General features: G+C 58.3%; 1 protein-coding gene across 16 annotated transcripts in view; it reads left to right on the top strand.

Annotated features, from left to right (window-relative positions):
* The window catches only part of EPB41L1 (erythrocyte membrane protein band 4.1 like 1), a 70,824-nt gene that overhangs the window by 24,831 nt on the left and 19,673 nt on the right, over positions 1-26,320 (top strand). For 8 of the 16 annotated variants that reach the window (XM_069807900.1, XM_069807936.1, XM_069807966.1 and 5 more), the window contains exons 2-15: positions 14,010-14,200; positions 14,946-15,110; positions 18,054-18,158; positions 18,236-18,278; positions 18,962-19,037; positions 19,347-19,565; positions 19,671-19,758; positions 20,084-20,236; positions 21,019-21,116; positions 21,266-21,441; positions 21,840-21,988; positions 22,570-22,605; positions 24,600-24,791; positions 26,113-26,211. In XM_069807900.1, coding sequence (XP_069664001.1) covers positions 14,024-14,200; positions 14,946-15,110; positions 18,054-18,158; positions 18,236-18,278; positions 18,962-19,037; positions 19,347-19,565; positions 19,671-19,758; positions 20,084-20,236; positions 21,019-21,116; positions 21,266-21,441; positions 21,840-21,988; positions 22,570-22,605; positions 24,600-24,791; positions 26,113-26,211 — 1,776 coding nt within the window. In that variant the 5' untranslated portion in view covers positions 14,010-14,023. Of the gene's footprint in view, positions 1-14,004; positions 14,201-14,945; positions 15,111-18,053; positions 18,159-18,235; positions 18,279-18,961; positions 19,038-19,346; positions 19,566-19,670; positions 19,759-20,083; positions 20,237-21,018; positions 21,117-21,265; positions 21,442-21,839; positions 21,989-22,569; positions 22,606-24,599; positions 24,792-26,112; positions 26,212-26,320 lie in introns of all 16 variants that reach the window. The other 8 variants (XM_069807946.1, XM_069807985.1, XM_069808004.1 and 5 more) reach the window with 4 other exon arrangements.

Genomic DNA, 26,320 nt, shown 5'->3' on the forward strand with positions numbered 1-26,320 from the left:
CTCTGTGAGTCAGCGTTTCACTACTGATGATTCACAGCAGTGCTGCAAGACAGCCACGGGCTGGTACAGGGCTGAAATTAATTGTCTGGAAGGAGAGCCGCGCGAGAGGAGAGAGAGAAGATGTTTTTCCTCATCTTATCAGCATTTCCCAAGCCTGGCTGTGAGGTATGCCAGAACCGAGCTGGAGAGAGATGTGCTCTGCCTGCAAAGGGAGCTCCACCTTCCGGTCCCTTCCCTGGCAGCAGCCGTGGCACAGAGTTTGGTGCCCTGGCACCTTGGTGAATTTGTGGTGGCATCCAACCATCATTTTCCCAACCCAAGAGCACAGTCACCTGCTTGGCTGGACATCCTGGCATGCTGCTTCGGTCACAGGCAGCCGGCGGGGAGGATGAGACAACCTCCGTCTTCCCCGTGCGTGCATGGGGAGGCATCTCTGGTCCCTGTAAACTGTGTTGTGGGGCTCCTTGCTGAGCAGGTGTTTCTGTAATTCAGGTTAGAAGTGGGGGTCACCTGCCTCCCTTTTCCTGGTGGGAGGCAGGTTACCCCCAGCACATCTGGCACAACTGTAAATCCATTGAGCTATTCTGAACCATCTCAAGGATGATGGACAAGTACTGTTGTTATGCTTCAAAAATATTATTTGGGCATCTTTCCATGTCCTTTCTGGGCTCAGATACCCTCAACCTGAGACGTAAATTGTCAGAACTGCCCACAGGTGTAATCCTCTTGGGAGGCTGGGCCCCATCCTGGGTGCTGTAGCTCACAGCTGGGTTGGAGACTGAAGTACTGTGTCCTCAGTGCATGCGTGTCCAGGTTGGTGCTTTCCAGCCTCTGATTTCCTTCTGAAGGATTTTTGTAGACTAGGTGCCCTGCAGCAAGCTGGAGCCTGATGACAGTGGTTTTTTTGGTTGCATTTTGCAAGTCATTGAGGAGTTTTCTATTTGTCCCCAGTTTGGGTGTCCGTAGTGTCTAGGCGCTTGGATGCCACAAGACAGATTCTCCCCAGCTCTGCAGGGATACAAATGCTGTTGCTTGCAAATAGGTATTGAAGTGAGACTAGTGAAGTATTTTCTTAGCAAAGTAGAGTCAGAGTCAGGTAAGAAAGGTTGTTCAAGGCCATGAACCTCTTGCCGTCCATCTCCACTGAGGTAATAATTTGAAGGTTGTTTTCTGCAACAGGGCAGCCTGATGAGGGGGTGTCTGTCTGCCCATGCTGTGATCCTTCCTGGCACATGTAACCCAGGCTTCTGGTTGCTATTTCTGGCTCCTGCTCAGCCCTGTGGCTTGTTCAAGCTTCTTGACACCTTGTTGGTCCTTTTGCGTATCTGTGAAATGCTTCAGAGCACGGAAATTTCCAAGTTACAGTTTTCCCTGCAGCAGCTGGAATCCAGCTATGCCGTACGTATATTTTAGGACCCGGGTGTAGCATCGGGCACTGCAGTGCTGGTCACTGCAGGCATGGCTGGGAACCGGCATCATGGTGGCTTTGGGACTCGGACCTTCTGAAGTGATGGTGCATGGCGCGTTAGACCGCGTGGTGATGGTGCTGCTTTAATGTATATAGTACATACATTATATATACATCCTGAATATAAAACAGGCAGGGAAAGCAGCCCGGGCAGAGCTAATTGCTGCTGAAAGACAAACAAGGGTCGGATAAAGGATATTAAGCAGGAGGGAATCGGAGTAAATCCATTCCCGAGAACTGGTTGTCTGGTGTGTGGGCACTTCTTGCGTTGTGCCGCAGCAAAGCAGGGGCAGGGCTGGGGGGAGACGGCATCCTAGCTCCTGGGGGATGCGACCTGGTGGGGCGCCGATGGGAGAGGAGAGGGGAGCCTGGAGCACGTGGGGCTCATGAAGGTGGGCATGGGGCAGCACAGGGGCTGGGGCAGCTCTGCTCCTGTTCCTCCAGGCTTGGTGGCATGGCCTGTCCCCTCCCTGTCTCCTCCAGGGTGCGTGGGGAGAGCTGAGGACCCCTTTCCTCATTGCCCTTGAGGCTTACCCTATGATCTGGTGAAGTGGGGTACTCCCCCCAGTGGGTGCCTGCCACAGCCCCAGAACTGGCCAGCACATCTCCTGGCGAGCTTTGCATCAGGTCTGGGGGTGCCCAGGGGGTCTTTGAGGACCTCAGGCACTGGGGCACTGTCCTAGACAAACTGGAAAATGTGAGGATAGGCGGGAGCGAGCCTGTCCGGTGTGGGAGGCCCCTGGAGCCCGACAAGCGGGGCACCACGCTGTCCTGTGGGACCCAGGGGCACAGCGCTGCGTGTCCTGCCCTCTGCGGTGGCAGGAGGCAGCAGGACCCCGGTGTGGGCAGCACTAGTAGGGGGTCTGGGTTGGGTTGGTGTGCACCCTGCAGTGCAGTTGCACTCCTGGGGCAGGACCGAGGTATTTTCTCCTTAATACCATTTTTTTCTTTGCAGTAGCCCCACATCTGCCTGCATGGCCCAAGTCCCCGCTGTGTCCTGTGCTGTCCTCTATGGGGAAGGTCAGAGCCGATGAAGGAAGCCTGTGGGCTGGTCCCCAGCCCACTGCAGCTCCAAGCCAACTTGCTTTTTCTTCTCCCCACCCTCTGTTATCCCTCTTCCTGTCCCTTCCGGCCTTTAAAACATTTGTCTCTTATCTTGAACATCTCTGAGGCCTCGGAGCTGTCCTTGCCTTGGAAAAAGCTAAAAAGCTCTTTTCTCCTATGCCTGGGCACCTGCAGAGGGTGCGGGTCCTTCTCTCCAGCAGCCTGGGAAGCTGCTGCACCGTGGGGACCAGGGTGGGGGGATATTTCTGTGCATAGGAGACGGTTCCTCCTTTTCTGCCCTTCTGTTCCTTGTTGGAGCTGCGAGTCTTCACCAGTGCACAGGCTGCTCCCCAGTTTGCTCCTGCCCTGGCTGCTTGCCCTGCCCCAGCAGAGCTGGCCTTGTCCGGTGGGTCAGTGCCCCTGACCTGGCACGTTAGCAGGATGCTGAACCCCGAGATGGGCAAAGGGGCCATGCTACGTGTGCTCTTGGTATTTAGTCTTATTTGGTGATGCTCTGGGGTTTCTTGGGGTCCTGATCCTGCTTCAATCTGTTGTCACCAGTGGGGATTTGGTTCATGGCTGCACAGCCACTGGATTGCTGTTGCTCCCCTCTCCTGGACATACGTTCCTCATGGTTGGAGAGGATTGGATGTGAAGAAACCAGAGTGAAGCCTGCACTCGTGTCTTTAGGCATTCAGAAGGTATGAGCTAGGCATCCCGAAAGCAGGGGAATTGAGTTAAAACCCACAAATATTCTAATAACAGCCCCTCCAGCACTTGCTTCAGCCTGTGTGAACCTCCAAGGTAGGTGCCAAACTCTTTTTTGCTAATGCGAGGACAGAGCTGAACAGGTGGTGACAGGGACAAGTGGTTCAAGTGGGGTGTTTCAGGAAAAGACTGTTTTGGGCATGGACCAGGTGTGCTGTGCTGCAGCCCCTGGCCCTCCCCAAATCCTCCCTCCTGCTCAGGCTGTGCAGGGCAGCAGGGGCAGGCACAGGCGCAGTGTCCCTGCGCAGGGTGAGCAGCTGCAGGGTGCCTCTGGGTGCCTGTGATATCTGGAGGTTACAAGTAATGATTAGCCCTTGCTTGGATTTAAAGCACTCTGAGGATTAATGTCATGTTTTCTCCTATGCCTACCCCTCCCCGCCGCTCTCAGAGGGGTGACAGGCCTGAGTTGGCAGCTGGGTGCAGGCTCTGGGCAGGGGAACGGTTGCAGGATGAGGCCCATCCCAAATGCCTACATCCCCCACCAGGGTGGGAGGCAGGGAGAGAGCATTGCTGTGGCTGCTGTGTGACCAAGCCCCATGTGCCTCAGTTTCCCCTGCCAGCAGCTGGGCGAGCTCCCAGCCTGTGGACCCTGTGGCAGTGCAGAATGCAAATGGTTGCCTTCTGTGCCGGGTGGGATTGCAAGGATGTGAGGAGACTGTGTCATGGGGTCAGCAGGGGTGGTGGGAGCAAGGAGGGACTTGCCAGCAACCACCACCTTTGCAGGAGCTTGGCTCAGTGGCATGGCTCAGTGCTTGCTTGGAGGGCAGGCACCTCTGGTGTCGGTGGGTGCCCAAGCTTGTCCCTCCCGAGGAGGGATCTTGGTGTGGTTTTTTTGGTGGGTGAGTAGGTGCAGGATCAGGCCCAGCCCATGAGTCACATCTCCGTGGGACAACTCAGGCATTAGCTGGGTGCCTGCCATCCCCTGTGGCACTGAAGTAGTTAGGGGTGCTCTTCTGTGGGGTGGTACTGCAGCTGACATCTTTCTGCTGGCCCAAATCCTGTGCTGAAATGCCCATGGAGGTGTCTTGGGCTCTGCTGGGACTCTGCGATCCCCTCACTTTTAAAGGGAAAAATGTGCTACATGGGTTGGCCTGTGCCACCCTGTGGGATTCGTTTGCCTCTCCTTAGAGTGCAAAGTGGGGGAACTCATCCATGGGGCAACTTCCCCCTGCTTCCAGCAGCATGTGCCATCCTTGGCCACTGCCAGGGCTTCCTGCCAAGAGGACGGAGCCAGGCTCGTCTCAGTGGTGCCCAGGGACAGGACCAGAGGCCACGGGCACAAACTGGAACACAGGAGGGTCCTTCTGAACATCAGGAAACACTTTTTCATTGTGAGGGTGGCTGAGTGCTGGCATAGGTTGCCCAGGGAGGTGGTGGAATCTCCATCCATGGAGATACTCAAAAGCCGCCTGGACGTGGTCCTGGGCAGCTGGCTCTGGGTGGCCCTGATGGAGCAGGGGGTTGAACAAGGTGACCTCCAGAGGTGCCTCCAACCTCAACCAGCCTGTGATTCTGTGATTCAGTCCTCGAGCACAGCATGGTGGCCTCTAGAGGGGCAACGTGCAAGGCGTTCAGAAGAGCACAATGGGGTCCTCGATGGGGTGAAGTGCAGGCACCCCTGCCACAGGGACCAAGATGCCAGCAGGATCCTGTTTGAAACTCGTTGCTGTTCAGGTCTCCCCAATGCCTTGTGCACCCTGTGGATCTCACTGGTGGTAGATTTTGGAGCCAGGGAGAAGAGCATTTCCACAGGAATCTCCATCCCTATTAGTGGGTAGCGGGTGCACTGAGTCCCTTCCAGCCTGGCACCCTGGGACCCGAGCGCCTCTGGCTGGGTGCATTGTTGCTTCTTGCCAGGGATGGAGGGAAGATCTTTTCTGCTCTTGTTTTCCCTAGGCTACCTTATGGAGCCAGCACAGGGATGTTTCCTGGGGTTCAGCGCTGATCAGAGAGGGGGGATGGTGTCTCATGGTCATTGCCCCCAGGCTGGCTTGACCCGGGGCAAGCAGGCACAGGACAGCCACAGCTCCTGCTGCCTCCCTCCTGCTTCAGGCAGCACTCCCCAGGGCCGGGGAGTTTGGCTGAGCGGGGAGGTTGTGCACAACATGATAAATTAGGTCTTTCCTATCACGTGTCCCATCTGTCTCTCCCTTTCCCCCTCCTTTTCCTGTCTGTGTTTCATCTCTTCTCTTGGCTCTGGGCTGACTCTTCTCTCCACTTTCTGTGTCTCCTCCTCCTTGTTCATGCGGCTGCTCAGGATAAGGAGTTTTTACAGTTGTGGGTGCTTGGAGATTGGTGATGCCAGCCCTGACCACAGTGGGAGGGGTGCAGAGCAGCCAAGAACTGGTGGCTGCAGCCCCTTGGGGTGAGGGTGAGGTGGGGGTTCATGGCTGGAAATGCCATTGAGGATGCTGAGGCTGCTCAGGCTGAGACCCCCTTTTGCATGGGGCTGCCTGGGTGCTGCTCCCATGGGAGCTGTGGGGGCCCATGCCTGCAATGCCGCCCCACCGGGAGCCAGGGAAGTGGTAAGCCCGATTGGTCCCCAGCCTGGCTAACTTGAGGGGATTGCGCTGCCAAGGTCGGTGTGTCGGGTTAGGGTGCAAACAGACTGGGCAAGGATTTCGGAAGAGGGGGGCTTGCTGGGAAGCATGGGATGGCTGGTCCTCCCTTGCCACAGGCTTCTGTGTTTAGCTCAAGCGAGATTCCCCCTACCCCGGGTTGTCCTGTTCCAGCAGCTCAGGAGTCCCTGTGTGAGGCCGAGCTTGCCATCTGCCAGCATGGCACGTGCCAGCCTGCCTGAGCGGTGCCTGGCTCGGCAGGGGGCTCATGGGGAGAGGTGTCAGGGCTGCAACCTGGTCCCTGCCCTGCTGGTTCCCCCAGGGCTGATGTTCATGGGTGGAGGGGATGGTCCATGAGCATCCCAACCCATGGGTACCATATGGAGAACTCATACTGGTGAGTGACTGGGCAGTTAGGGCTGAGCGGGGTTTTCTCACTCTGCATCCAGCACAGTCAGGCTCTGCATGGCCGGACCACGCAGGTGGGTGCCTGCACCCCGCTAACAGGAGCCTGCTGGGGGTCTGCCAGCAAGTCCCAGACTTTGCCTGGCTTGTGCTTCTTCCCCTGGGGCTCCTGATGGCTTGGTGCACTCTGGAGTTTTCATCAGCATGTGTCCAAACCTGTGGGTGCTACCTGAGCACTGCTCCTCCCAGCAGGCTGCCTACACCTGGTAAATTTTACCTGTTCCCTGTCTGCAGGCTGCCTGCCCAGCCACAGCCAGCCCTGCCGGCCCACCCCTGGGCTGCCACTCCCCGCTGCTGCAGCACCCACTGCCATCCTGCAGCTGCTCTGGCAGTGCCCCTGTCTGTGCTCTGGGGTTTCCCACTGCTCACTGAAGGCAGGATCCGTCCCTCTGCTGCGGCGGTGTCAGCACTGTGCTTTACAGGCTCTTCGTGCTGTTGCATTACGGGGTACAAGGCACCTCTGTGGTGCAGTACCTAGCCCTGGTGTTTGCTCTGTGGCGTTGTCCCTCCCAGGGGACAAGGCGGGGCACAAGGAGCCACGTGCCCTGCAGGCAGGGATGTGCTGCATGTCACGGTCTGCACTTCACTGTGGACAGGGGCGATGAAGGAGCTTCTGTTCAGCTCTTGCTGCTGGTATATCTCCAAGCTGACTAGTGCAAGTGGGGTGCTTGGGTATGTGTTTTGGAGGCAGTGCAGGTGTTTGCTGCCTTAGGACCTATGTAAGAGATGGGGCTGGTGATGCAGGAAAGTGCCAGATTAACTTGGGATGAAGGTGTATAGTGGCTCCAGCTCCTTGCTGAGCAGCCAGTGCAGGAGCTGAGCTCTCTGCATGGTGAAGGATCCTGGCAGGATCGCAGCCTGCGCCGGCTCTCTGGTCCCTGGCCCGGGATGAGTCAGGTGTTTGCAGGCAAGTGGGGCGGATGGGGCTGGCACCAGCATCTACGTGGGTCCCTCCCGCCACACCAAGGGGCTGTGGTGTGGGCACAGAGCTCCTGGTGAGGCAGGAGTCCGATGGTGGGATGGGAAGGCAGCCCAGTTGCCAGCTCGGCTGCGGCTGTGGTACACATCAATCACTGTGCGGGGGTGTTGGGGTTGGGGAAGAGGTGGCTCTGCAGAAAGCGCTGCCTCGGACGCGGCTGCAGCCTGGCAGTGACGAGCTGTGCTGGAAGCATGGGGAGCTGGCAGCGAGGTAGGGCTGGCCCTGCTGTGGAGAAGGCAACTACACGGGATGCTCTGCGGTGCTGCTGGCTGCCTGTGGGACTCTCTGGGCTTTAGCCGGCAGTGGGTGCCCAGCGTGGGGAGGGCTAGCCTGGGTGGGATGCAGGTCCTGGAGCCCGGGTTGCGGGGACAGAGCACTTTTCCAGCTAGGGAACGGTTTGGAGAATTGCAGATCTCTGCCCCTGCCAGTCCTGCATGAGGAGGAGTGGTGTGCAGTCTCCAGGAGCTGGGGGTACCCTGCATTTCTGACCTCCCTCCCCCTTCACCATAAACAGGGCAGCTCATATGATTTTTTGGCCTTGCTGCAGACCAGCCCAGGAGAGCTCTCTGGGCTGCCCACTGCACTGCAGAACAGTTTGGGGATTTGCATGTCCCCCACTGCCAGGGGGTGAGGGCTGGGTGACAGTGGGGCTCAGGGGTGCTGCATTCCTTGTTCACTTTATGTGTTCCTGGAAGATACCCAGGACTCCTTGCTGGGGCTCCTCTCATGTTTCCAGGATGGCTGCAAGGCCCTGCCTATACTGCCTGTGCTCTCATCCTGCCTGTCCCCTGCCTGCTCGGCCTCTGCCCCACAGCAGGGGTGCTGGGTACCGCAGCCCTGGTGAGCTCCTCTGTTGTTCCTGGGGGCTGGCAAGTACTTGGACCCCCTGCCCGGTGTCACGCAGCCACTACCACCCCCACAGGGTGCTCCCTGTGCCCAGCTTGCTCCTCATGTCCAGCTGCCTCTGTGGCAGCCATCTGTCCTGCAGCAGCTGTCTGTCCTGCAGCATGGCAGTGGGCTTTGCTGCCAGGATCAGCCCCACCGGGCCCTCAGCAGCTGCCAAATGCAGCTACAAGGGAGGAGTGTGCTTGGTTGTTATCCAGCTCTGTGCACCCCTGTTGTGCTGGAGCCCGTGGAGACCTGGTCAAGCACTCAGCATGGGGCTTTGCACAGAGACTCATGCCTGCCCATGTCCGTGATGCTTCGGAAGTAAAGCATCATGGACGGACGGTGTCCTCAGCAGAGAGCGAGGAGGGGAGAGCAGGGCCCAGGAGCAAAGGGGGATGCTCAGCCTTGAAAACCAGCCTAGCAGCAGGGAGTGAATGGGCAGGGGGAAGAGGAAAGCAGGCTTGAGTGAAAGCCTGTTTGGAGGTGGCAGGGAAGGAAAGGCTCTGGGAGGGTAGCACTGTGGAGGCTGGAGCCAGGATATGCTAGGGAAGAGCGGGGGCAGAGCGTCTGGGAAAGCTGTGAATCCACACTCCAGCTTGAAGGGGGGGGGAGAGGAAAACACCAAGGGAAGGAGGAGCAGGCAGGGAGATGATGGGAGGAGATTACAGGCATGACAAGCAGCTCTACCTCTGATCCTACTAAGGCTTTCTTTGCAGTTGCGGTTCCCATGTGCCTGTTTCAGTAGCCTGGAGCTCCAACTGGCTCCAGCCATTTCACCTGATGTCTGCCCTCAGGAGCATATCCCCCAGCCCATTTTGGGGGATGCTGCAGGAGCATATCCCCCAGCCCATTTTGGGGGATGCTGCAGCAGAAGCAAGCCAGCCCTTGCTGAGAACCAGGGTTGTGCTTGGCATGTGGCACCAGGGACCATGGGTGCAGAGGAGTCCTTCAGCCAGTACCCTGCACAGAGCAAGGGTCTGGGGAGATGGCGCCTGCTGTCTCCTGCCTCTGCCAGCCACTGCCCAGGCAGCTGCCATCCTCAGCACGGGAGCTGCTCTGGCCCTGCCTTTGCTCCTGAGGGAACATGCATGAGCAAGGCTAGGTGCTGGGAATGGCTGGGACTGCCCGGGGAGCCTGCCTGCCCTGCAGGATTGGGTCCTGCTCCTGCTGTGGGTAATATTTAGAAACAAATTAAATCATTTGGGACAGCATTTTGAATGGTCTCAATCAAGTTTGCTGCAGTTGTGATCTAAACTTCTTCTAAAGGTTTATGATGGCAAATATGTCCGTTAAATTGTCCCTTTGGCAGCATGCTGGGACCCATGTCCTTTCTTGACCTGTGGCCCCCCACATCGGGGTCTCCTGGGGTGCTGTCCTGTGACGTGGGGCAGCAGGAGGTGAGTTTTGCATCCAGAAAGTGCTGTGTGATGGCAAGCACTCTCCACGACTGGCTTCTCGCTGTCTGAAAGTGTGCTTTCTGCTTTTAAATCAGGGGTAGTTCCTGCTTAAGGCACAGAGATGCTCCCATAATAAACATCATCTGCTTTTGAAGCACTTGAGCACTCTAGGAAAGTCCACGGGGAAGAAATCTAGCTCCCCAGGGGGTAGAAGGGGCTGGGACAGGTCACACTGGCTGCCTCACCGTGAGTGCTGCTCAGGTCCCTACGGCGTCCTGCAGGTGCCCCCAGGGTGCTGAGCACCCCCAACCTGGCAGAGGGAACGGTCGGGGTGCTGGCAGTTATGCCGGCCTCAGTGTCCTTCTCCCATGGCTGGGCCTGCAGCAGCCCTGGGTGCAGGTGACCAGGCTGCAGGGGGGGTGGCAGCATCCTACTGCTGGCCTGAGCCCTGGGGGCTGGGTGCTGATGTCCCCAGGGGCTTGGTGCTGCCAGGCTGAGGCTGACACTGACCCTTGGTGCCCAGCCAGCCCTGAGCCTTGCCTGGTCCCCCTGCCTGCGCTGCTGCAAGCAGTGTTGGGGTGAGCAGTAGTGCTGCAGGCAGCTCTGGCTCCATGCTCCCAGCCTTTCGGCTCTGCTCCACCGTGGGCAGGCAGAGGGTGGGCAGGGAACCCCAGGCAGCAGCACTGCCCACGTGGACACATCACCAATGCCCCACCGGTTCCTGAATGCAGCCATTGTGGCTGTGCCCAGGAGCATGGCGGTGCCAGCATGGCCCCCCCACCTGCGCTGCCTGTGCCAGGACTGTGCACATCTGTGGGGCTCAGCTGCAGTGGTGCTGTGCCCCCAGGGTCGCTGCCTTCCCTGCCAGCCCCATCTCCCTCACAGCATCTCCTGGACCCTTTTACCCCAGCAATGAGTTTGCAGCCCTGTGTGGGTGACCAGAGCCTTCCCAGCATGGCTGCAAGCCAAGAGACTGAGGGTCGTCCTGCCCTGGGAGCATGGAGGAGCTCATTCCTCCCTCCTCTGTGTTCCATGCTGCTGGGGCAGGAGCAATGCCACAGGGATGGGGTCAGTGGGCCCTTGCTAGGACGGGTCCTGTTGGTGCTTGTGTTTCTTCTGAGCCTGTGCTGAGCCTCGTCTCCCTGCTGAGGCATGGGGACAGGTGCTGCTGGGGAGCCCGTTGGCACCTGCAGCAGGTGGGGCAGGAGGGAGAGCGTGTGGCTGGGCCAAGTCGTGCTTGGACCAGGGAAAGGGGGCCGTGGCCAGGATCCCAAAGCAGGGTGGTAGGAGAAGCCAGGCCACAATGGGAGCAGGGAGATGGTCCCTGGGGGCTTGCCAGACCCCTCTGCCGGGGCTCTGCTACTCTGGCACTCCTGTGTCATGCTCTCACCTGCTTCAGCTGAAAGTTAGGGTCCCTGGATCAGGTTCCTTGCCCAACGTCAGAAGGTTTGAACTGGAGCTTAATATGCAAAAGTAGGGCTGGCTGGGAGAGGTGGGATGAATTCCCAGCCTGCCACCCTTAAACAACCCCCATCACTTCCTCAGGGATCAGTGCTTCCCAGTGCAGGGAAGTAGTTTGGAAGAAAGTTTAGAAACCTTGAGTGAAAAACTCGGCATGTTTTTTGGCCCAAAGTGATGGTGTCATTTTAGAGATTTCACATAAATTAAAAAATTCATACGCTGAGATCCAAATGGAAGTGGTTGGGAATGATCCACATAGGGATTGGAGCTGGGAGCATGCAACTGTTTGAATTTGCAGTGGAAAACCAGCAGCCCTGTTTCCTCTGTGAAAAAAATAAACCACTGGTGACCTTTGAAATCTTCTTGTGCCCTTGGCTGAGCACTGGGGTCTGTTAGGAGAAGCTGAGCTGATGTTTCTTAGGGGCCAGTGGCAGGTTGTCCTGCCTGTTCTGGCCGGGAGAGCTTGGCCCTGGGGCAGGGGGGTGAAATTCTGGCTCTTTTGGTGTGAACCAAGTCCTTCTGCGGTGACCACACAGCACTTGCTTGGCCAGCATGGCCAGCAGCAGTGTCACTGCCCTATGGGAGGCACAGGCTGACTCTGTCTTCTCTGTCCATCCCTTCCCTTGCCTCCTGTCTGTCCTCTCCCACCCCTGGGAGCCAGTTTTAGCAGTTTTTCTGGGTAAGGTTTCACATCTCCCCGTTGTACTGAGGACATCTGAAAGGCAGAGGTGGGACATGAGCTATGGTGTGAGAAGTGTTTTCTTTGTAAAAGGAAGTCAGCAAGTTTGCGGATGACACCAAGCTGAGGGCGCATTTGATTCACCAGGGGGACGGGATGCCATCCAGAGGGACTTGGCGGGCTGGAGAAGTGGGCTCGTGTGAAGCTCATGAAGTTCAACAAGGGTGCACATGCAAGGTCCTGCACCTGGTTTGGGGCAGTCCCCAGTACCAGCACAGACTGGGGGCTGGATGGGTTGAGAGCAGCCCTGCGGAGAAGGACTTGGGGGTACTGGTGGGTGACAGATTGGACATGAGCCGGCAATGTGCACTCGCAGCTCAGAAAGCCAACTGTATCCTGGGTGGCATCACAGGCAGCATGGCCAGCAGGTCGAGGGAGGGGATTCTGCCCCTCTACTCCGCTCTGGTGAGATCCTCTGGAGTACCCTGTCCAGCTCTAGGGTCCCCAGCATAAGAAAGACACAGACCTGCTTGAGTGGGTCTAGAGGAGGCCATGGAAATGGTCAGAGGGATGGAACACCTCTGCTATGGAGAGAGGCTGAGCGGGCTGGGGTTGTTCAGCCTGGAGAAGAAAAGGCTCTGCGAAGACCTTACTGCGGCCTTTCATTGTATAAAGGGGGCTTAAAGAAAGACATAGAGAAACTTTTTACCAGGGCCTGTAGTGACAAGACAAGGGGAAACAGTTTTAAACTGAAAGAGGGTAGGATTAGACTGGACGTAAGGAAGAAATATTTTACGATGAGAGTGGCAAGACACTGGACCAGGTTACCTGGAGAAGCTGTGGATGCCCCATCCCTGGAAGTGTTCTAAGTCAGGTTGGATGGGGCTTTGAGCAACCTGGTCTAGTGGAAAGTGTCACTGCCCATGGCCGGGGCGTTGGACTAGATGGTTCCAATCTAAACCATTCTGTGATTCTAAAAGTGCTCTTTCCCTGCCTGCCTTAGGTCATGGTCCTGACTGGGTTCTTGCTCTCCCATACCTGCTAGAACAGCATTTAGGTAGTTGGGACTTACAGGAGGTGATGGTGGTGGGATGTCCTGTCACCAAGCAACTCCCCCAGCCCCAGGGTGGCCGGGTCCATGGCCTGGAGTTGTGCTGGGACCTCATCCTTGCATTAGTGCTGCTAGGGCTGGGGCAAAGCCTGGGGTTTGGCAGCTCAGGGAGAAGCTGGCTCCCTCCCCGTGCCACGTGGGCTATCATTCCAGAAACAGATATCAGAAATATCCCATATGGGCTTCCACACTCCAAAAAAGTGCAGTTTTTCTGGTGCTGCAGGCATTACTTGGGGCTGCTCGTGTGGCTGCTTTGTGGGCAAGGTAGGTGATGTGACTGTGTGGGCAGATGCTGTTGACTGACCCAGCTCATGCAGCCACAGCCACAGCCCTCAGGCACTCTGGTGGTGGCAAACCCAGCTGGTCCTGCACGGCTGGATGCAGCAATGGGGAGCTGGTGGGGCCTGAGCAGCTCAAGTGGTGGATTGGTGATGGTCACAAAGGGTGCTCGATGACCTGTGCATGTATGGGCTGTCCCAGGAGCTCTCACCAGCCCCACGTTGCATTTGCATAAAAGTTTCAAAACCAAAAAGGTTTCAAAAACATGTTTCTGAGCTCCCCAGCACGGAAGGTGCCTTCCCCTCCCCTGTCTGGCTCTGGGTTTGTTTTTGCGTCTTGTACAGGACAGGCAGCTGGAGCTGGAGGCAGGTTTTGTCCTGACTGCTGCGCAGGGTCCGGCCACGCTGGCCGTGGGAACCCAGCATGCTGCTGCTGCTGGGAAGTCCAGAGGGGAAAAAAACAGCCATCCCAGATGCAATATGTGGAGTTGTCCATGTTTGCATTTTTCTGTGTCAGTGCAGCCTTTAATCTGACTCACAGCCTGTTTTTTCCTCCCGGAATAAACCCTTCCACTCATAAAAAATACTAGTGAAGGTACCAAAGGCCCCAGGGCTGGGATAAGCAGGGGCTTATGGCCAGCCCCACACTGCTGTGAGTGCAGTGGGTCCCTGCCAACAGTGTCGTTCCCCACACCGCTGGACCTTTGCAAAGCCACCTCCTGGTGCAGACAGGGAGCCGGGTGTCTGGCAGCAGATCTGTGCGTGCAGGCAGCAGGACAGAGGTGGGAAGGTCCCACACCTGCCCACGTGGTTGGGGCATCCTGGGCTGCTGGCTGCCTGGCCAGCATCCTCCATCCCTGTGCACCCCAGTGACACCTCCTGTCTCTCCTTTTGGGTGGTGGTGGCAGAGCAGGGTGACCAGCGGCCATGACGACAGAGACAGGCCCCGGTTCGGAGGTGAAGAATGCGCAGGAGGAGGCTCCACAGCAGCAGCTGGAGGTGGCTGCGCAGGGCCCCACCGCCGCAGCCACCAGCCCCGCCAGCCGGGACGCTGAGGTCAATGAGAAGCCCGGGGCACAGTCTGATGCCCGAAATACAGAGCCGGTGAGTGGATGACGGCCAGGTGCCATGAGATGCAGCAGAGGGGAAGGCATAGCAGGGGAAGGGGACATGCCACTGCTCTCTGCTGCCCATCGCTATGTCCTTGCTGCAGCGCGGGGGCTGCAGGGAGCCCGGTGAGGTGGACACCTTCCCCTGTGCTCTCGGCCCCGGGTGAACATCCCGGAGGGGAGCCCCCTACAACCAGCACAGTGGATGGGCTCTGCTGGCTGCCTCCCAGCTGCCTGCACAAGTCCTTGCGGGCAGGACAGGCAGAATGAGCAGTATGGCAGCCCAAAGTGCTGACTGTACTGGAAATGGCACTGCTGTGGCTGCCAACCAGGGTGGGGGGAGGAAGTGGGTGGCCCTGTGTCCCAGGACTGAGCTGCCCCTGGCAGGGCTGGAGCAGCAGCTGCACCCAAATGTCAGCTGGGGAGCTGTGCTGCTCCCAGCAGGCTCAGTGCTGCCCTGGCCCTGCCTGCTGCACCAGGCAGTTGGGCAGGGAGGTTTCAGGTGCTGAACTGACCCCAGGCTCATGGGCGTCCATTTTCCAGGGGCCCTGGTTGTGCCAGCGGCGTGGGGTAGGGGAACTGGGCTTGGCTATGGACTCCCAAGAGGTCATCAGTCTCCTCTCCATCTGCTGCCCTCTTCTGCCTGCTCCCTCTTCTTCTGCTGGGAGGGCTTTCCCCATCCCTCTGTCTGACCATCCTGGTAGTGGTGCCGCGTAACCCTGTGTGTTTCCCTGCTCCAGGGCACAGAGATGGAGGAGAAGGACTACAGCGAGACAGACGGGCTCTCTGACAAAACAACCCCCAGCAAGACCCAGAAGTCACCCCAGAAAACCACCAAGAAAGTGAAGAGTGCCCTCTGCAGAGTGACCCTGCTCGATGCCTCTGAGTACGAATGCGAGGTGGAGGTGAGTCCAGCTTCAAGGGGCTGCGCTGGCACCAAGGAGCGGACATGTCTCAGGCCAGGGACCCTGCCCAGCCTAGCAAGTCCCAGTGTCAGGGCTCTTCCAAGGACAGCTCTGTAGTACCTCTCTCATAGGGAAAAGGATCCACAGAAATTGCTATTCGAGTTGAAATTTCAAAATAAGGAGAAAATCTGGAAAGACAGACCCTAGCAGGGAATTTCAGCCCCGTGAATCCAAATTTGGTAGCTACTCACAATAGAAAACAGTGTCTAAAAAGCAGAAGCTTAATAGATGGGGGATGGAGCTCAGCCTGACAATATGTGCACGACATGTCCATGCGCCAGCCTGTCTGCCAACACCTCAAGAGCACAGTGTGTTGGCTGTCCCACCTGCTAAGGCGAAAGACGTGTGTGCATGTGTTGGTGCGAAGAGGCTAACAGGCATGGACCCTCATGGCTGCCCCAGGCGGGTTTGCGTCCATCCTCTCTGTGTTCAACTTCTGATCCCTTGCTGTCCGTTCCCATAAAGCTGGCAGGCCAGGGACCGCACGGGGAGGTGTGTTAGAGCCTGGAAGCATTGTGCACGTGTGTGTGTGTGTGTGTGTGTGCATGTGTACGTAAGGGTGATGCACGTGCACATCCTTGTGGCTGCATCCTTGTGTGTGCAGACAGAGCGGTGTGCCCAGGCAGGCGGTCCAGCACCCTGCTCTGAGTGTGTGGGCCACCCACTATTTGTGCAGCATCCCAAGTGTGTGGTGTGGGCGTGCACGATTGCACGTGGGTGTGCGCCACGGAGTGCATTTCCCTGGTAGTGGCTGTCACTGCAGGGAGGGACAGAAGGGACTGCCACCTGCCAGTGGCTGTCTTCGCATTGGGAGATGCTGCAGGGCTGCTTCAGCTGCTGTCAGCACGGGGACCTCTCCCTTCTAGGACAGGCTGGGGGACATCCAGGATTAAATTAGGAGTTGAGGCTGGTTTTTGTGGAAGGGTCCTGTGGCCCTGCTGCAGGGGCAAAGGCAGCTGGGAGGAGAAGTATTTGCTGGGAGTGCCTGTTTCTGTCCCCAGCACTTGCTGCTGTCTCCTGCCTGCAGGTTGGGGAAGGCAGTGCTGCTCTGACCTGCGGCATCGTCCTGGTGGAAAGGACATTTTTAAGGACTGGCAACTTTGCTTAAAAATGCAAAAGCTGAGGTTGTTCAGGAGCAGAAATCCTGGAGCCTTTGCCAGGGAGACCTTTGCACTTGCTGCTGGCGAGTGGGCAGATGGGTTTTTGTTGGCAGCAGTGTGGAGCTGCCTGCACAGAGCGGACCTGAATCTGTATGCAGGTTCTGCCTCCCTTGGTTCTTGGCTGCGCAGGACTGATGAACATAAGGAGCATGGCAGCCTGCTCACTGTGGCTGCCTGGGACGAGTGAGGCAGCCAGTGGTGGCAGGGTCTGGCCCATGGCACAGGCATCAGGGCCTTAGATCTGCACACTCCAACAGCCCTGCCTGCTGTTACCGCTTTAGTGGTAAAATTTGTCACAAAGCTGTGGAAAGATGGGTTGTCATGAAGATGGAAGCCCTCCCACAGAAGAAAAGGAGTGGAGCACCCCAGAGACTACAGGGGGTTCACGAGGCACAGGAGCAACTTGCGTGAGCCCTGGTGGGGTCGTCCTTCCCCTGGCGCTCCCCATAGCATTGGCCAAGCAAAACCAGCATGGAAGCAGAAACCTGGGTTGCAGGCTCACTGGCAACTTCATGAGCAGAGCAATGCTCCTTGCTGGGCATGGGTAAGGATAAGGATGAGCTCTCTGCTGTTGCGGTGTAAAGGATGGGGTCAACTTTTAGAGAGCTGCTGCTCTGTAAAAAAGCCACCTGGGGCATAGGGGAGAGGGTTTAGTGTAGAAAGGCTGGTGCTGCATTTCTTCTTTCTTTCTCACAGGCCCCGTGGGAATAGTTGTGCCTTGCCCACGTGCTTAATTAAGGCCTAATTCAGTAAAAATCAAAAAGGGGAGTCAAACCATTCGGTGTAATACTCCGGCACATGCCATGGGTGAGCCTCTGCCTTCCAAACCCAGGTCAGCAGGAGGGAGGAGACCCAGGAAGGGTGACTGCAACTGCTGGAAAAGCTTTTCAGGGCAGGAGGAGCTCAGGGTTGCAGTTCGGGGCAGCGAGCCACTGGGGCTGTGCTGCTTGGTGCCCTGGGCTGCCGTCCTTGTGGCGTGTTGTGAAGGTGCTCCGGTAAATGGATGCCTTGGAGAGGAGAGGCAGAAGCTGCCAGGCTGGAAGGCTGTAAATAGGGGAGAAACACACATGGGAGAGGTTGTTATTCCATCTCCATGAGCAAGCCTGGGCCTCGCTGCCACCAGTAATGAAGGGAAATTCAGGGGAACTCAAAGGACCAGATAACGAGGGTGCCCTCCATCCCTGTGCATGGCTTGGGCTCTTCATGGCTCTTATTTGTCATGCCATGCTTCGGGACCCAGCCGCCACCAGCACCAGCAGGGAGGGTGTTGGGAAGGAGCTTGTCCCATGGGCAGCGCAGGCTGTCACAAGCTCTGCGGTGTATTTGTCCCAGTTTGGCTGGTCTGGAGTGGAGGTGCCTGGGCTGGCTGGACCCCTCTCTGGTTTGGCATCACTCTTCTGGTATGATGGGGGATGAGCTGGGTGGGCACCAGGTCCTCCCTGGCCCATGGGACCTGCTGCCTGCACTGCACTGGCTGGGCTTGATCATGCCTCGTACCTGCAGCTCAGGGACTGCCTGTGTGTCCCCAGAGTGGTGCTGCTGGGTGAGGGGGCTGCTCTCAAAGGCAGCCCAGCACCTTTTGGTGGTCACTTGGAGGGCCAGGGCTGCCCTTGACCCTCCCCAGTGCTCCCTACCTGCACCCAGCAGGTGCTGCCTGCACCTGCCAGATCTCCAGGAGCACAAGGAAGCCGACTCACCATCAGTCTCTCCATGTCTCCGACAGAAGCACGCCCGAGGCCAGGTCCTCTTTGACATGGTGTGCGAGCATCTCAACCTCCTGGAGAAGGACTACTTCGGCCTTACCTTCTGTGACTCAGACAGCCAGAAGGTGAGCGCAGGGGGTCCCACTGTGGCCGTTCCCTCCATGGTGGGGGGCCCCCCTGACCTGCTGTCTCCTTGTTGCAGAACTGGCTGGACCCCTCCAAGGAGATCAAGAAGCAGATCCGCAGTAAGTGCCCAGGGAAGGTCCATCCTTCCCAGCCCTGGGGCATCCTGCGGGGCTGCTGGATGGCTCGGCTGTGGCTGTCCTCCAGTGGGTCCCCTCACCACCTGCTCTGGAGGGGCCTTTGGCAGCTGGCCTGGGGACAGTGATGCTGTTGCTTGTTCAGCTGCCTGTTACCCATTGCTCCTCCTATCATAACAGGCGTGGGGGGCAAAGGACCCCGTCTGTGCCACCAGAGAGCTGGCTGAGACCTGGTCCCTCTCTGAGCACCATCCCCACCTGACCTGAGCAGGGAGGACAGGGATGGGAAAAAGAGGGGGGGCCTTGCTGGGACAGGTCCTGGGGTGCCTTTGCCCATCATGTTGCCTTGCTGGGGCAGCAGAAGGGCTGTCGCCCAAGTTGTCACCTTCTGGGACATTTGAGGCTTTTGCTGTGACGTTGGTAGTCATGCTGAGCTGATGGCCTCTGAAGTTGTGATGCTTTTCTCTCCCCAGGGGCTCGGGGAGAATTAACCAAATCATGCTGGTGTCCTGATGGCTGTTCTCGCAACAGCTTCTGGAGCTCCCTTGTCCCTGCCCTGTGCTGGGCTTGGGGAGAGTAGTGGGACCCTGAGTGGATGCCTGGATGCTCCTGCATGCCTGCACGCAGCCAGCGTGGATGCTGCCCTTACTGCTCTCTCCCCTCCCTAGGTGGGCCCTGGAACTTTGCCTTCACTGTGAAGTTTTACCCTCCAGACCCTGCCCAGCTCATGGAGGACATCACAAGGTGAGGACCACCTCTCCATGGGCACAGCTGCCAGGGCTGCTCCCAGGGGATTGGCTGGGAGCGTGTGGAGGGATGGGGCTCAGGCAGGATGTGGGCAGCTGGAGGATGTCTGGGGGCTCACTGCCCTCCCGCTGCATGTGGCATGTCTAAATCATGCAGAGTGGGGCCAGGAAGGTGGCTGTGGGAGGTGGCGGCCCCCACAGATTGCAGTGCAAGGTGGGGTGCACGCTACCACTTCCCGGGGACCCCCAGCCTGCTCTGGAGGGCACACACCTCCACCCCACTCTCACCCTCTACCCCCTCCTGCAGATACTACTTGTGCCTGCAGCTCCGTGCGGACATCATCACGGGGCGCCTGCCTTGCTCCTTTGTCACGCATGCCCTGCTGGGCTCCTACGCTGTGCAGGCTGAGCTGGGTGACTACGATGCTGAGGAACACATGGGCAACTACGTCAGCGAGCTCCGCTTTGCCCCCAACCAGACACGGGAGCTGGAGGAGCGCATCATGGAGTTGCACAAGACCTACCGGTGAGCCCCAGGAGAGGACAGGCTGGTGGCGAGGAAGGCACGAGACAGCTGGCCCACACCCAATGAGATGCCCGGCCACATGTCCCCCTCTCTGTCTCCTTGCAGGGGAATGACCCCCGGGGAAGCGGAGATCCACTTCCTGGAGAACGCCAAGAAGCTCTCCATGTATGGGGTGGACCTGCACCACGCCAAGGTATGGGGCCATGGGGCTGCCAGAGTGATGGGCAGTGCCACCCCGTCCTGCCCTGCTGCCTGCACACCCTTCCCTGCCCAGCCCCTTCCTCCCACAATGAAGGTTCAACAAGGACACGGTCCTCGGCAGCCAGCTCTGGGTGGCCCTGCGTTGGACCAGAGGACCTTCAGAGATCCAACCTCAACCAGTCTGTGATTCAGTGACCTCTCTGTCAGCCGGTCCCCCGCAGCAGAGCACAGAGCAGGAGGGAGCACGGCACTGCTGGCTGGACTGGTTCTTTCTGGGCAGCTGAGCAGTCTCCTCCTGTCCCTCTTGCCTCCTCCAGGACTCGGAGGGCATTGACATCATGCTGGGTGTCTGCGCCAACGGCCTCCTCATCTACAGGGACCGGCTGAGGATCAACCGCTTCGCTTGGCCCAAGATCCTCAAAATTTCCTACAAGAGGAGCAACTTCTACATCAAGATCCGCCCGGGTGAGGTGGGTGCCATGTGCCAGTGCGGCCTCAGGGCACGGCAGGGTGCCTGCTCTGCTGGACTGGGGCTGCCTGGCAGGGAAGTCGTCACCTAGCTCCAGCCTCTGCCCCAAGGGTCCCAAGTTAATGACCACACTGGCCAAGAGAGCGCATCTCCTGTGACATATGGAGGCTTTCAGCAAGTGCTTTCTTGTTTGTGCTCTCATTTTCTCACTGGCAGAGTGACTTCAGCAGGCTGAGGGCACGCCAGGCTCCTTCCCCCACTAGCCAGATGCCATGACCCCACTGGCACAGGGAGGTTGCCCAGAAAGGGGGGTTGAGGGCCATTTTTGATGTGTCTTCCATGCTTCACCAAAAAAACATCAGGAGGGTTTTTTGTTTGTTTTCCGACTTTATTTTCACTCTTTTCACTTTTATGTGCACTGATGGGAGAATGCATTTCCACCCACATTTTCCAGCAGGCAGGAGGGCAAGGACAGTGCATCTAAAATGGAGAGTGATGCCCTCTTGCCAAAATGAGGTGTAAAAGGTTTTTGTTTCCTTAGGGAATTTGTCTTGCACTGAAAACCCATTTACAGTTGAGGAAAGTGCTTAGGCCAAAAGTGTGGGGGCATGATCCCACCACCCAGTGGGACTGGGCATGGACCTTTCCAGCACTGCATTGAAGAAGACTTTTTTTTGCATTGTCATGGCTCCTGCCAGGGGAACCTTGGCAAGGCAGGTCCCATCCCATCATGTCCTCTAGGGCAGGATCTGCCTGTAACGGCGTGTCTCTGTCTCCCCCAAGTACGAACAGTTTGAGAGCACCATTGGCTTCAAGCTGCCCAACCATCGCTCTGCCAAGCGTCTTTGGAAGGTCTGCATAGAGCATCACACCTTCTTCAGGTGAGGAGACCTTCTCCAGACCTTCTCCAGGCCTCCCTTCTTGGAGGCAGACATGCTGCTGCCTCTGCCGCAGTGGGTACACATGGGGGACAACACCGGGGGGGCACAGCTGGGGCTTGCTGACAGCACTCTACCTGTATCGCCCCTAGGCTAGTGTCCCCGGAGCCACCCCCCAAGGGCTTCCTGGTGATGGGCTCCAAGTTTCGCTACAGTGGGCGGACGCAGGCGCAGACACGGCAGGCCAGCGCCCTCATCGACCGCCCGGCTCCCTTCTTCGAGCGCTCCTCAAGCAAACGGTACACCATGTCTCGCAGCCTTGATGGAGGTATGCCCCAAATTGGGGAGGGGGAGGGAGATTGGTCCGCTGGCGGGAGCAAGGGAAATGCTGTTTGGCTCGTCTCTGCGAACCCACTTGGCAGGGCTACACCAGCCATCGGGCTTCCTTCTGGAGGCTGTCCCCAACTGCATCCCCATGGCAGAGGGGTCTGTCCCCACCCCAAGTGATAGCTCAGACTGCGCATGAGCAGGGGGACATGGCAGGGCTGGGGTTGGGCAGCGTGGGGACAGGGCTCCCCCATCTCCCTGTGCTCTGGGACCCCTGGGGCCACCAGGAAGCGGCTCCTCAGCCTCCAGGTCTGAGCTGGCAGGGTATGGGGCAGGGGCTGGGGGACTGGGGCTGGGGGTGGCAGGGCTGGGGTGACCCGGGCTCTCCCCCATGGGCAGAGTTCTCGCGCCCAGCCTCCGTCAGCGAAAACCACGACGCCGGGGCGGAGGGCGAGAAACGAGATGAGGACGGTGAGTTTGGCAGCAGGAGACGGTCCGAGACGGAGGATGAGGAGGTGACCACCCCAACGAAAATAAAGGAGCTGAAGGTACAGACGAAGCAGGCAGAGGAGGGTGGAGGTGGAGGGGTAGGCTGGCTCACACCTGGAGAGGGCAGGCAGGGGACTGGGCACAGGCAGCAGGGCTGGGCTGCAGGCAGGAAGGGTCGCCTCGGGGCATGATCCCCTGCAGCCCTTTCTCCGCCAGCTGTGCCCCAGGCTGGTGGGACCCTTGGGACATGGCTCTTGGCCTCACTGGTGGAAATGGGGCTGTCACAGGGGCTTGGCTCAACTCTGATTCCCCAGCGCCCACCAGGCGGTCTCAAGGCTTGTCCCCAGGCAGGGCTGGACCTGGGAACAGCTCTGCTCCGGGACAGGGATGGGGATGGGGACAGGCCAGGCACACCAGTGCCCACTCATGTCTGCCACTGCCCAGGCACAGCCCACCCACTCCCTGTCCCGCCCCCTGGGCTGGCCCAGGGACACCCCAGCCCATTTCAGCCCCACTCTGTAAGGGGAAGGGGGGTCTGGTCCTTCTGCACTCTACCAGCCCACCAATTTAACTGTGATGTTTGTGACAAGTTCCCTCGACTGACCCTGCTGGTTACTTTTAACCCTCTCTTTGCTGCCAGCCGGAGCACGAAACAACCCCCAGGCACAAGCAGGAGGTATTCTCTCTCTGGAGTATCTTAGTCCTCATTGGTGCATCATATTGTTCATCCTTTCCAAAGCAACACTGTGTGTCACCCTATTTACTGGAATACAAGATGCACCGGGGTGGGGGGGTTGGATACTAGAGAAGCCCAATGAGCAGACAGCTGGGGATCTGCCCTAGTGTGCACATGGCATCTTCTATCCCACTAAGTAAGGTAGTCCTAATCATACGTGTGAGCAAGAGCCCTCCCAAGGTGCAACGGCCGGGCCCCCACGCCAAGTCCTTGGCCCGTTGGGAAGACCTGGCTTCTGCTCGTGTTACTGACTCCGCCATGTCCTCGCCTCGTGTCTACTCTCCGTCCAGCCCTGCGTCCCTAGCTCACCTGTGCAGGCTGGTCCCATCGCTCCCGCTGGCACCCCGACCCGTGCTCTGCTTTTGCCTAACTTGAACTGCCTCCGTCACCTGCCCTGCCCGGTGGCTCTGCTCTCCTGCAGCCCCCCTGCTCCCGCAGCATGGCTCCTCTCCACAGAGAGCCGGGCTGGAGCTCCTCACAGCACTGCAGCTGCTGTCCAACCCTGCTGGGGGCAAATAAGTCTCTGAGCTGCCTTCAGCGCTTGCACAGCTGCCTGTGAGGGCAGGCACTGGCACCCACCCCCTGTGCCAGAGGGCAGCTGCCTGCATCTGCCCAGCCTGAGAGGGGGCTGTCACAGAGAAGAGGGAGTCTCTGCCATCCCCTGCACAAACTCCTGTGTTTGCGGTGGCCCCCCATTGGGAACAATTCATCCCAGCCTAAAATCCACGGCTGCTCCCTGGGGGTTTCCCCTCTGCTCGCAGCAGGACGTAGATCCTCGCTGGAGCTGTCGATGGGGGCAAACACGGCCAGGCAATGGGGTTTGCTGTGCTGGCACCACACAGCCCTCACCGTCCCACTCAGCAACGCAGGGCAGACCCTGCCGGGGCGGTGGTCCCGGTCCCTCCCCTGCCCACCTCATTGCTTGCCCCACTGCATGTGCATGTGCTGCTGACCTGGCCCCCAGCACACCCCGAGCCCAGAGGTGGGCAAACCATGAAGCACTTCTCCACGGCTCAGACATGCGGGTCCACGGGGGGAGTTTTTTCATGAGTTACAGTGAGCCTTCAGGATCTGGAAAATTTGATAGGTTTTTTTGTGGGACTCTTTTGGGTCTCTGGGTTGTCGCTGAGGAGAAATACCTGGGAGGTATTTTAGGTGACTCCTTTCGAACCTCAAAAGAGGTTTGAGCTTGAGTTTGAAGCAGAAGCCAGGGTTCTTGCTCTTGCTCTGAGCCAGTTTGCCCACCTCTGTGGCAGGACGAGGGGAGCCACCCTGGTACCTGTACCGTCACAAAACGATGCTCTAACGGCTAAACCCCACCTTGCACTTGAGCGCTCTGAGCTGTCCTCTCTCCACAGCAGGCCAGACCCCACCCCAGGCTGCCGTTGGGCCCAGGCTGGTCCATGGTGATCCAGGCTGGGATCCATGCTGACATCTCTGACCAGCCCTTGACCTCCTGCCCTTTGGCAGAAGCCCACTTTGAAGGAGCTCCATTGGAAACACCGGTTTCCTGCCCTGCTAGGACAGAGGCCCAGGCTCCCTTTGTGCCTGGCAGGAGAGAGCAGCAGAGGAGGCTGCTGGTATTTCCAATAAAGCCCTATCCCTTTCTGATCCCAAGGGAGAGCCCACTCTCTCCCTCCAGGTGGTTTAGCTTGTCCTCAACAGGCTGTGTTGGAGGTGCCAAAGGGGCATGCTTTGCCCTTCATGGAGGAAAGCCTGCCACGTGCGTTTGGCCACATGCTGCCTTTTTGCTGCTCCCTGCAATGGTCTTAGTGAGAACTGCAGACCAGGGTGCTCTGACACGCTGTTCATTTGGCTCTTGAGACCCTAAAGTCAAGCCCAGTGTGAAGCAAATCCTCCCAGTGTCCCTGATCATCTCTTTTGCCTTGGCTGGTGCTTTAATCATAGTTAATCTTCCTCTCTCCTTCCCCAAGTTTTTAGACAAGCCAGAAGATGTTTTGCTGAAGCATCAGGCCAGCATCAATGAGCTGAAACGGACCCTGAAGGAGCCCAACAGCAAGCTGGTTCACAGGGACCGGGACAGGAGGCTGCCTTCCTCACCAGCCTCTTCCTCACCCAAGCATGAGGATGAAACACCAAAGGGAACCCCAGAAAAGGCCAGCGAGGTTTGTTCTGCTGCTTCTCTTATGGAGGGGATCAGGTTGTTCATGGGGAAGTGTTCCTCACCTGTTGGGCTCTGGGTCTCTGCCTCCTGCACTACCCTGGGGGAGCATGGTGGAAGTTATGTGGTGGGGACACGGGATGGAGGAAGGGGACCTTTGGCCAGGCCATTGTCTCTAAGTTTTGTAACGAGCTAACCATTTTCACACTGTTGGTAGTGATCTCCCCTTGTGCCCAGGCACTGCATGGGGTTGAACTTCTCATCCTTCTCTGGAGGGCTGTGTTTTGGGGGTACCTGAGAGTTGGGCTGTGGCTTTGTTGGTCCATGAGATGGGGCTTTCCTCACGCCTCGTACCAGCAGGGCTGCTGCATGGCAGTGCCCAGTGCAGCTCTTGCCCAAGGGGTGTCCTCAGCAGAGCAGGACCAGGCACCTGTGGAAAGGTGCCCCACGGTGCTCTCAGCAGCTGGGACCTGGGTGGTGGGAGTAGGAAGAGGGGTGAGCGGTGCCACACTGGCATCCTGCACGCATGTCCTCCTCTCCTGGCATTTTGTCTGCTGGCTCTGCAGTGGGACCACAAGTGTGAAAGGAAGGCTCCTGGAGAGTTGGAATTGGGGGTGCCAGGGCATGCAGAGCACCTGGTGCTGCATGAGGGGCGCAGATGTGGCACAGCTGGGTGCTTTGTGGCGCTGTGGTCCTGGTTGCCAGCCTGGAAGCCCTCTCCCTGCCAGGGACCCTCCCTGCCTGCTCTCCCTTCCGCAGTGTTCTCTCCCCCATGGGGGCTCTGGAGCCAGTCCTGTGCCTGCTCCAGTAGGCATGGCTCCAGGCAGGGTGGATGCCACACACAGGGCCCATTTTGCCCTGGCTCACTCCCAGGACAGTCTTGCAGAGCAAGTGAGGGGATATGGGGCTGGGCTGCGAGGAGGGCATGGGGTGCTGCGGGGCAGCTGGGCCAAGGGCTCTCTGTGGGGGATTCGCGATGTGCACGTGCGCCTGTTGGTCCCCAGCACTGACCAGAGACCTGGGGCTGCAGGGTGACCCGGGCAGAGGTGAGCTCACAGCCCCTCATCAAAGCACTGAGCTGGGAAGAGGAAGGAGGGACTTACCCCACATCACTTTTACAAGCAAATATATAAAGTGCAGAGGTGTAAATGGAGCATCTAGAGCTGGCATAGCTGTGACCTCTGTTCATCCGTCCATCTACTCATCCACCCACCTACCCACCATTTGTTCCTTCATTCCTTCTCATGTGCTCTCTCTCTCTCTGTCTTTCTGTCTGTCTCTCTCTCTCTTTCCCCATGGGTGCTGGGGTTTCCATGCTGGCACAGACGATGGAAGAAGACACCCCAGACGATTTTACATCTGAGCACGGAGCTTCCCTAAGCATGGAGTCTTTCACGCAGAAAAGCCTTGTCTCCTCTCCTGAGGTTGTTACCATCCTCCTTCTCTCCCCACCCCTCGCTCTCACAGTTTGCCCCCACCATGGGGCCCTCCAGCCTGCCAAGATGGCTTCTGCCCTCTGAGCAGAGCTTGAGC

Source organism: Haliaeetus albicilla, chromosome 2 (genome assembly GCF_947461875.1).
Source record: "Haliaeetus albicilla chromosome 2, bHalAlb1.1, whole genome shotgun sequence".
NCBI classification, from domain to species: domain Eukaryota; kingdom Metazoa; phylum Chordata; class Aves; order Accipitriformes; family Accipitridae; genus Haliaeetus; species Haliaeetus albicilla.